The 10,686-nt window shown below is 49.1% G+C and overlaps 1 protein-coding gene across 4 annotated transcripts in view; it reads right to left on the bottom strand.

Moving 5' to 3' along the window:
- The window catches only part of fdxacb1 (ferredoxin-fold anticodon binding domain containing 1), a 32,454-nt gene extending 22,050 nt beyond the window's left edge, over positions 1-10,404 (bottom strand). Inside the window, exons 1-3 of one of the 4 annotated variants that reach the window (XM_072238560.1) lie at positions 10,293-10,404; positions 4,936-5,011; positions 3,243-3,429 (exon numbers count right to left, since the gene is read on the bottom strand). In XM_072238560.1, the coding sequence (XP_072094661.1) occupies positions 3,243-3,417 (175 nt within the window). In that variant the 5' untranslated portion in view covers positions 3,418-3,429; positions 4,936-5,011; positions 10,293-10,404. Of the gene's footprint in view, positions 1-3,242; positions 3,430-4,935; positions 5,055-6,752; positions 6,837-10,292 lie in introns of those variants that run through there. The other 3 variants (XM_072238559.1, XM_072238563.1, XM_072238562.1) reach the window with 3 other exon arrangements.
- Positions 10,405-10,686: the final 282 nt, after the last annotated feature.

The raw sequence follows: 10,686 nt of genomic DNA on the forward strand, positions 1-10,686 counted from the left end.
CCCACACTACCAGGTTCAGGAACAGTTATTACCCCTCAACCATCAGGGAGGAGGTACAGGAGCCTCAGGACCCACACCACCAGGTTCAGGGTCAGTTATTACCCTTCAACCATCAGGAAGGAGGTACAGGAGCCTCAGGAACCCACACCACCAGGTTCAGGAACAGTTATTACCCCTCAACCATCAGGAAGGAGGTACAGGAGCCTCAGGACACACACCACCAGGTTCAGGAACAGTTATTACCCCTCAACCATCAGGAAGGAGGTACAGGAGCCTCAGGACCCACACTACCAGGTTCAGGAACAGTTATTACCCTTCAACCATCAGGCTCTTGAACCAAAGGGGATAACTACACTCACTTGCCCATCCATTGAGATGTTCCCACAACTAATGGTCTCACTACAAGGACTCTTTATCTCATTGTCTCATGCTTTTGTTATTTATTGCTATTTATTAATATTTGCATTTGCTCAGCTTGCTGTCTTTGGCACTCTGGGTGACCTTTCACTGATCCTGTTTACGGTCACCATTCTATAGGTTTCCTGAGTTTGCCCGTGAGCAAATGAATCTCAGAGTTGTATAAGCTGACATATGTATTAAATTTACTTCTAACGTTGACTCAGAACTGTAATATGCCTCTAGCAGTTATATAAAGTATAATCTTGGAATGCTCTGGAAGCTTCTTTGCTTTCTCATTAGCTAATGTGGTACCCCGGTACTCAAACGAGGACCTTTGAATCAGTTGTATCTTATCGACAGATTTTTGAATGGAATTTTTTTGATCTTTGTGGGTATAAACTAACTTAACACAGAATAGTTCCACCTCAACCTTCTTAGCTTTCTCTTCAGCTTCCCTCTGATTAAGGAGACAGATCTGGGAGTCGTCCGGGACTACGGATGCCCGGGCGGTGAACTGGACTGGACTGGAAATTCAGGGGCTCCGCACGAGAAGGGACAGAGCTGACTGTCCTTCCCGAGGGAGGCTCCGGTCGCTCACCCTCTGCAGTGCGAGGCTGCAGACCATTCTACGATCCGGAGGCGGCCAGCATTCGATTCCATGCTGTCGTCTGCTGGGGCGGCTAGGGTGGGAGCGGCTGAGGCCAGGAAGACCGATAAGCTCGTCAGGAAGGCTGGTTCTGTTCTGGGTGGGGGGAACTGGATTCCCTGGTGGTCATGTCTGAGAGGAGGCTGTGGAGAATTATGGCCAATCCCTCTCACCCTCCCTCCATGACACACTGGACAAACAGAGCAGCAGCTTCAGTGCTGTTTACACTGATTACACCGAGCTGCGTCACTGAACACCTCAGGAGATCCTTTCTCCCTGTGTGGCTGTAAGATTGTACTGCTTCTCCGCCATAAGTATAGTGAAAAAGACTAAGGAGCTGGTTGAGGACCTGAGGAGGGCTAAGGTACCGGTGACCCCTATTTCCATCCAGGGGGTCAGTGTGGACATGGTGGAGGATTACAAATACCTGGGGATACGAATTGACAATAAACTGGACTAGTCAAAGAACACTGAGGCTGTCTATAAGAAGGGTCAGAGCCGTCTCTATTTCCTGAGGAGACTGAGGTCCTTTAACATCTGCCGGACGATGCTGAGGATGTTCTACGAGTCTGTGGTGGCCAGTGCTATCATGTTTGCTGTTGTGTGCTGGGGCAGCAAGCTGAGGGTAGCAGACACCAACAGAATCAACAAACTCATTCGTAAGGACAGTGATGTTGTGGGGATGGAACTGGACTCTCTGACGGTGGTGTCTGAAAAGAGGATACTGTCTAAGTTGCATGCCATCTTGGACAATGTCTCCCATCCACTACATAATGTACTGGGTGGGCACAGGAGTACATTCAGCCGGAGACTCATCCCACCGAGATGTAGCACAGAGCATCATAGGAAGCCATTCCTGCCTGTGGCCATCAAACTTTACAACTCCTCCCTTGGAGGGTCAGACACCCTGAGCCAATAGGCTGGTCCTAGACTTATTTCCTGGCATAATTTACATATTACTATTTAACTATTTATGGTTCTATTACTATTTATTATTTATGGTGCAACTGTAACGAAAAACAATTTCCCCCGGGATCAATAAACTATGACTATGATTATAGAAGCATTTGGTTTCATTGCACGTCTGTATCTTGCACTGTCCCTTTTTAATGCAAATTTTGTACTGTTTTCTTGTATCTCTGTGATTACATTTCGAATTTTAAACTATATGTTTCTGACTGAGCAACCTCACAACCTTTCCTGCCGGATAAAGAAGGTTTTATCTTATCTCAATGAAACGATGGCGTGGCAGCACGTTCCGTCCTGAAAACACATTGGAGTGAAAGGGTTACCGTATGAGGAACGTCGGGCTGTGTTCCCTGGAATTCAGGAGAATGGGGGGCAGGGGTGGATCTCGTAGAAACATTCCGAATGTTAAAAGGCCCAAACAGATTAAATATAGTCATAGTCATAGTCATACTTTATTGATCCTGGGGGAAATTGGTTTTCGTTACAGTTGCACCATGAATAATTAAATAGTAATTAAACCATGAATAATTAAATAGTAATATGTAAATTATGCCAGGAAATAAGTCCAGGACCAGCCTATTGGCTCAGGGTGTCTGACCCTCCAAGGGAGGAGTTGTAAAGTTTGATGGCCACAGGCAGGAATGACTTCCTATGACGCTCTGTGCTGCATCTCGGTGGAATGAGTCTCTGGCTGAATGTACTCCTGTGCCCACCCAGTACATTATGTAGTGGGTGGGAGACATTGTCCAAGATGGCATGCAAAGTTATGGCAAAGTTATTTCCCATGGTAGGTATCTGCGGTCCCTGACAACCTCCACATCTGTCCCCTTGATCAGAAGGAAGCTGAAGAGACAGTGGTAGAGACAAGAGGGCACGACTTCAGGATTGAAGGACGTCCGTTTAGAGCAGAGATGCGGAGAAACTACTTTAGTCAGAGGGCGGTCAATCGCTGGAATCTGTTGCCACGAGCGGCTGTGGAGGCCAAGGCATTGGGTGTATTTAAGGCAGAGGTAGAGAGGTTCTTGATTAGCCAAGGCATCAAAGGGGATGGGGGAGAAGGCAGGGCAGTGGGGGATGACTGGAAGAATTGGATCAGCCCATGATTGAATGACAGACAGACTCCATGGGCTGAATGGCCTACTTCTGCTCCTATGTCTGATGGTCCTTTGGACTAGAACACTAGAATCTACAGAGACCAACACCCCTCATGCCCGTGGTAAGACCTTACCCTTCTCCAATAAGTAGTCGATGTTGCCCACCGCCCGTTCGTGCCTGGTGGCCGCCTCTTCACTCTCGTAGCAAGTCGCCACGATCCGGGTGTCACTTGACACGCAGTCACACAGGGAAGCGGCGAAGGAGAAATTCCCCTCTCCCACCAGCAAGACGCTGCTGCTGGGCCTCATCGCCTGCTCGGCCTGAAAGGACAACCAGAGGAAAGCGTCTCAGGTTCCGTCACACGTATGAAAAGCCACGGATGCTCGAACTTTACCTTCTCCACCCCCACTCCCCCCCCCCACCGGCTTTCCGCAGGGATCGCTCCCTCCGCGGTTCCCCTGTCCATTCGTCCCTCCCCATTAATCTCGCTCCGGACACGGACACCTGTAAGTATTTCAGGTGTTTCACAATACATATAAATACACGAGATAGCTTATGTACACAGATTGATTGTCTGTCCATAACGTGACGCTGGGCACAGGAGTGTCTGACAGGAAATGATAAAGTAGTGGTGGTTTGGGTGTGTGGAGGGGGTGGGTTAGTGGGTGGAGGTGTTGATCAGACTCACTGCTTGGGGAAAGTCACTGGTCCTGGTGTGGACGCTACGTAGCCTCCACCCCGATGGGAGTGGGACAGACAGTCCGTGAGCAGGGTGGGTGGGGATCCTTCGCGGTCCTGGTGTGGACGCTACGTAGCCTCCTCCCCGATGGGAGTGGGACAGACAGTCCGTGAGCAGGGTGGGTGGGGATCCTTCACGGTCCTGGTGTGGATGCTACGTAGCCTCCTCCCCGATGGGAGTGGGACAGACAGTCCGTGAGCAGGGTGGGTGGGACCCTTCACGGTCCTGGTGTGGACGCTACGTAGCCTCCTCCCCGATGGGAGTGGGACAGACAGTCCGTGAGCAGGGTGGGTGGGATCCCTCACGGTCCTGGTGTGGATGCTACGTAGCCTCCTCCCCAATGGGAGTGGGACAGACAGTCGGTGAGCAGGGTGGGTGGGACCCTTCACGGTCCTGGTGTGGGTGCTACGTAGCCTCCTCCTCGAAGGGAGTGGGACAGACAGTCCGTGAGCAGGGTGGGTGGGACCCTTCACGGTCCTGGTGTGGGTGCTACGTAGCCTCCTCCCCGATGGGAGTGGGACAGACAGTCCGTGAGCAGGGTGGGTGGGATCCCTCACGGTCCTGGTGTGGACGCTACGTAGCCTCCTCCCCGATGGGAGTGGGACGGACAGTCCGTGAGCAGGGTGGGTGGGACCCTTCATGGTCCTGGTTTTCCTTTGGGTGCGTGGAGAGGGGGAGCCTGCTACATGGGGTAACAGCTCGCTCTCCATATCGTACTGCCCGGGCTTGCGTATCTAGACAGCTAGGCCACAACATCCATGGTCGACCTTCGACCAACAGCTGGCGCCAGCACACACAGATCGATTGTTTATCCATAAAGTGACTCTGGGCACAGGAGTGTCTGTACAGAAGGTGACTCCGACAGGAAATGATAAAGTAGTGGTGGTTTGGGGGTGTCTGGAGGGGTGGGTCAGTGGGTGGAGGCGTCGATCAGACTCGCTGCTTGGGGGAAAAGACACGGTTTTCGTTGAGAGTGAACGAAATCATTTATCTCGGAACGCCTCCCAAGCCCAACACCCCGCCAGCTGCAACATCCCGCCACCCTCCAAGCCCGGCCTCCTGCCCATCCCCGCCTCGTGCCCTTTACCTGCCGTCATCAGGAGAAGGGCCCCCCGTACGACTCAGGACACCGGCCGGGGTCTCTCCGTTCTGCAGCAGACACACTGGAACGAAAGAATCGGAAGCAGGGCATTTGTATCCTTTACCCTGTTCCAACATTCACTTTGATCACGGCTCAGATTTTAACTTAATCCCATTTCCCTGTCTTGCTCCCACTGCTTTTGATTCCCATTATCTCCAGAAACCTATCCGAATTAATCCAAAGATTCAATAACCAGAAATCTTGCTTTGAGTTGCTTCAATGACTAACAAAGGACCACGGCGCTGATCACTGACTCGAAGAGTAGGAAACCAGGGGTCCGTCAGCTCGTTCTCACCAGAGGTGGAGAGGGTGAGCAACGTTAAATTTCGGGGTGTGACGACTTCAGAGGGCCTGTCCTGGCCCCCAGCACGCAAGTGCCATTACAAAGAGAACAAGGCAGGGCCTCTGCTTTCTGTGGAGTTTGTGGAGATTCAACGTGACATCTACAACTTTGGCAAACTTCTATGCATGTGTATTGACTGGATGCATCACCACCTGGTCATGGGAACACCAATGCCCTCCTACGGAAATCCCGACAAAAAGTAGTGGGTCCATCACGGGTGAAGCCCTTCCCCACCATTGACAACATCGACATGAAACGCTGTTTCAGGAAAGCAGCATCCATCGTCAGGGACCCCCACCACCCAGGACATGCTCTCTTCTAACTGCTGCCATCAGGAAGGAGGTACAGGAGCCTCAGGACACACACAATCATGTTCAGGAACAGTTATTACACCTCAACCATCAGGAAGGAGGTACAGGAGCCTCGAGTCCCACACCAAAAGATTCAGGAACAGTTATTACCCCTCAACCATCAGGAAGAAGGTACAGGAGCCTCAGGACCCACACCATCATGTCCAGGAACAGTTATTACCCCTCAACCATCAGGAAGGAGGTACAGGAGCCTCGAGTCCCACACCAAAAGATTCAGGAACGGTTATTACCCCTCAACCGTCAGAAAGGAGGTACAGGAGCCTCAGGACCCACACCACCAGGTTCAGGAACAGTTATTACCCCTCAACCATCAGGAAGGAGGTACAGGAGCCTCAGGACCCACACCACCAGGTTCAAGAACAGTTATTACCCCTCAACCATCAGGAAGGAGGTAAAGGAGCCTCAGATCCCACACCACCAGGTTCAGGGACAGTTATTACCCCTCAACCATCAGGCTCCTGAACCAGAGGGAATAACTTCACTCACCCCAACACTGAACTGTTTCCACAACCTTTCTTTGAAACTACATACAAACTTCACACCTCCATATCCGCAGGCACACTCCACAGACATCCAAGTGAATTTTAATCAGCAGCAAGAGAAGATCCGCAGATGCTGGAAATCCGAGCAACACACATACACAAACAAAACGCGGGAGGAACTCAGCAGGCTGGGCAGCATCTACGGAAAAGAGTAAAACAGTCGACGTTTCGGGCCGAGACCCTTCGGCAGGACAGGGACTTCGGAGGGTCTCGGCCCTAAAAGTCAACTGTTTTCTCTTTGCCGTAGAATCTACCTGACCTGCTGAGTTCCTCCAGCATTGTGTGTGTTGCTTGGGTTGTAATCGGCATTGTCTGTCTGGGACTCACGGCTTTTAGCGATTCATTGTTCATGTCTGCAACTCCAGATTAAATCCACAATACATATTCAGATGTGAAGACTGGCAGCCAAAGTCACTTGCCAAACGTAAGTGTGCCCAAACCCATAAAAATTGTTCCAACACTTAATAATAAATTTTACTTTGATCTTTAAATCCCTAAAACACTCACTAATTTTTATAGATGCACCGTAGAGAGCATTCTTCTGGGGTGCATCACAACCTGGTATGGAAGTTGTCCTGTCCAAGACCGGAAGAAGCTGCAGAAGATCGTGAACACGGCCCAGCACATCACACAAACCAATCTTCCGTCCGTGGACTCACTTTACACTGCACGCTGTCGGAGCAGTGCTGCCAGGATAATCAAGGACACGACCCACCCAGCCAACACACTTTTCGTCCCTCTTCCCTCCGGGAGAAGGCTCAGGAGCTTGAAGACTCGTACGGCCAGATTTGGGAACAGCTTCTTTCCAACTGTGATAAGACTGCTGAACGGATCCTGACCCGGATCTGGGCCGTACCCTCCAAATATCCGGACCTGCCTCTCGGTTTTTTTGCGCTACCTTACTTCCCATTTTCTATTTTCTATTCATGACTTATAATTTAAATTTTTATATTTACTAATCTTTACTATTTTTAATATTTAATATTTGTAATCCAGGGAGCGGGAAGTGCAGAATCAAATATCGCTGTGATGATTGTACGTTCTAGTACCAATTGTTTGGTGACAATAAAGTATAAAGTATTTCAAAATATCCAGAAATCTCTCACTGAATTGATTCAATAACTAATCCTCCACAGCCCTTCATAGTTGAGAATACTAAAATTCCACTCATTTCATTTTCCATGTTTACAACATCTCTCTGCCAGGGAGGGGGAGGGGAGCATTTTACAGCGTTGGACGCTGCAAAAATATCGTCAATTTTCAATGAGGTGTTACCTACTGCCACTGTAAGTCTACAGGGGCGCAAGCACACCAGCTCTCCACTTGGCCTTGGGTCAGGCGGACCAATACCTACGTCAGGCTGCTGTTTATTGATTACAGCTCAGCGTTCAACACTATCATCCCCCTCGCTACTAACCGAGGAGCTCCCAAACCCGGGCCACCGTGAGCTAAACTATTCTCCCATCTAGTTCCAATTTCCGGCTTTTTCCCCATATCTCTTGATACCCTGACTAATTAGATACCTGTCAATCTCCTCCTTAAACACCCTCAATGATCAGGCCTCCACAGCTGTATGTGGCAACGAATTCCATAAATCCACGACCCTCTGGCTAAAAAATTTCTCCTCATCTCTGTTTTAACTGGGTACCCTCTAATTCTAAGACCGTGGCCTCTTGTCCTGGACTCACCCACCAAGGGAAACAACCTTTCCACATCTACTCTGTCCAACCCTTTCAACATTCGAAACGTTTCTATGAGATCCCCTCTCATTCTTCTATACTCTAATGAATACAGTCCAAGAGCCGACAGACGCTCCTCATACGTTAGCCCCTGCATTCCAGGAATCATCCTCGTAAATCTTCTCTGAACTCTCTCCAACATCAGAACATCCCTTCTAAGATAGGGGGCCCAAAACTGCACACAGTATTCCAAATGAGGTCTCACTAATGCCCCACAGAGCCTCATCAACACCTCCTTACTCTTATACATTATTCCTCTTGAAATGAGTGCCAAGAAAGCATTCGCTTTCCTTACCACCAATCCAACCTGGTGGTTAACCTTTAGGGTATCCTGCACGAGGACCCCCAAGTCCCTTTGCACTTCTGGTTTTTGAATTTTCTCCCCATCTTAATAATAACCTGCTCGATTAGTTCTTCTTCCAAAATGTACAGCCGTACATTTCTCAACATTGTATCTCATCTGCCATTTCTTTGCCCACTCTCCTAAACTGACCAAGACCCTTTGCAACCTTTCCGTTTCTTCAGTACTTCCTGCTCCTCCACCTATCTCGGTGTCATCCGCAAACTTAGCCACAAAACCATTTAATCCATAATCCAAATCATCGATATACATCATAAAAAGAAGCAGCCCCAACACCGACCCCTGCGGAACACCACTAGTAACCAGCAACTGATCAGAATAGGATCCCTTTATTCCCACCCTTTGCTTTCTGCCTATCAGCCAATGCTCCACCCATTTCAGTATCTTTCCTATAATTCCATGGGCTCTCATCTTATTAAGCAGCCTCATATTCGGCACCTTATCGAAGGCCTTTTGAAAATCCAGATACACAACATCCACAGCCTCTTCCTTGTCAATCTTACTTGAGATTACCTCAAAAAATTCCAATAGGTTGATGAGGCAGGATCTTCCCTTCATGAAACCATGCTGGCTTGGGCCTATCTTGTCATGCACCTCGAGATAGTTCATAACCTCATCCTTGAAGATCAACTCCAATAACTTTCCAACTACCGATGTCAGACTAATAGGTCTGTAATTTTCTTTTTGCTGCCTCCCTCCTTTCTTAAACAGCGGAACTACGTTTGTGACCTTCCAATCCTCCGGAACCATGCCAGAGTCTATTGATTCCTGGATCTCCAATGCTTCCACAATCTCCAAAGCCACCTCCTTCAGAACCCTTGGGTGCACCTCATCTAGGCTGGGAGACTTATCTATTCTTAGTCCAGTTAGCTTCCCAAGCACATTCTCTCTAGTAATTTTGACCGTAGCTAATTCAATTCCCTGAGACCTCTGGCTATCAGGTATATTGCTAATGTCTTTCACTGTGAAGACTGATGCAAAATACTCATTTAGTTCCTCTGCCATCTCTGTTACCCATTATAATTTCTCCAGCATCATTTTCAATCGGTCCTATATCTATCCATGTCACTCTTTTACTCTACATATATTTTTTAAAAACCTCTTAGTATCCATTTTAATGTTAATTGCCAACGTCCTTTCATAATTCATCTTTTCTTTCCTAATGACTTTCTTAGTTTCCTTCTGCAAGTTTTTAAAAGTCGTCCAGTCCTCAGCTTTCCCACTAATTTTTGCTTCCTTGCTTTTATTTTAGCCTTAACCTCTCTCGTTAGCCACACTTGTTCCATTTTTCCCATTCATGATTTTCTTTCTTCTAGGAATATATTTTTTCCTGCACTTTCCTAATTTCTTGCAGGAACTTCATCCAAGTCTGCTCTACCGTCCCTCTGTCTAGCTTACTTTTCCAATCGACTTGGGCCGGTTCTTCTCTCATACCACTGTAATTTCCTTTGTTCCACTGAAGCACTGATGCACCTGATGCCAGCTGGAGACAGGGCCAGCTCTATCACGGGCAGCAGCCTCCCTACCAGAGGAAGACCACAGCCCTTCGGCCCCTCTAGACCATGCCAGACCCGGTCTCCCTGAACCGTAGCCCTCCCGTCCACATACTTAACCTAAACTTCTGTTAAATATCACGACTGAACCCATGTTCACCACTCCCACTGGCAGCTCGGTCTACACTCTCACCACCCCCTGGGTGAAAAAGTTTCCCCACCCTTTAAATGTTTCACCTTTCACCCTTAACCCATGACCCCCAAGTTCTAGTCTCACCTGATATCAGGTGAGACTAAGCCCTCCAGCATTTGCCCTTTATAATTTTGCACGCCTCCATCAGATCTGCCCTGTTTCCCCTATGCTCCCGGGAAATAAAGCCGATCCAATCTGTCCTGAAAACCCGGGTCCTCCAAGGCCCGGCACCATCCCCCCTCCAAACCCCAGCTTCCTTACCGAGTCCCCGGGCTGCCGCTCGACCCCGCCCGCCGAGAGCGAGCCCCGGGCGCGGCCGCGAGTGGCGAGGGCCGGCCGCGGGCTGCGGGGAACTCCCTGGGTCCTAGCGCCCCACACGCCTGCAGCCACGCGTGGGTCCTAGTGCCCGACGGCATCCCACTATCATCTCCAGTACACAAGTGTAAAGAAGATGGAAATAATTGTTACTCCGGATCCAAAAAAGAAAAGAACAATGAGAAAAAGAACGCAATAGTAATAAAATACAAGTTAGTTTATGTACTTTGATTGTATGCCCAGAAAGTGAAGCTAGACACAGGAGTGCCTGTGCATAAGGTGACAGACAGGAAATGATAAAATGGTGGTAAGGTTGGGTGGGCTGCTGGGTGAAGCTTGG

Source organism: Mobula birostris, chromosome 20 (assembly GCF_030028105.1).
Source record: "Mobula birostris isolate sMobBir1 chromosome 20, sMobBir1.hap1, whole genome shotgun sequence".
NCBI classification, from domain to species: domain Eukaryota; kingdom Metazoa; phylum Chordata; class Chondrichthyes; order Myliobatiformes; family Myliobatidae; genus Mobula; species Mobula birostris.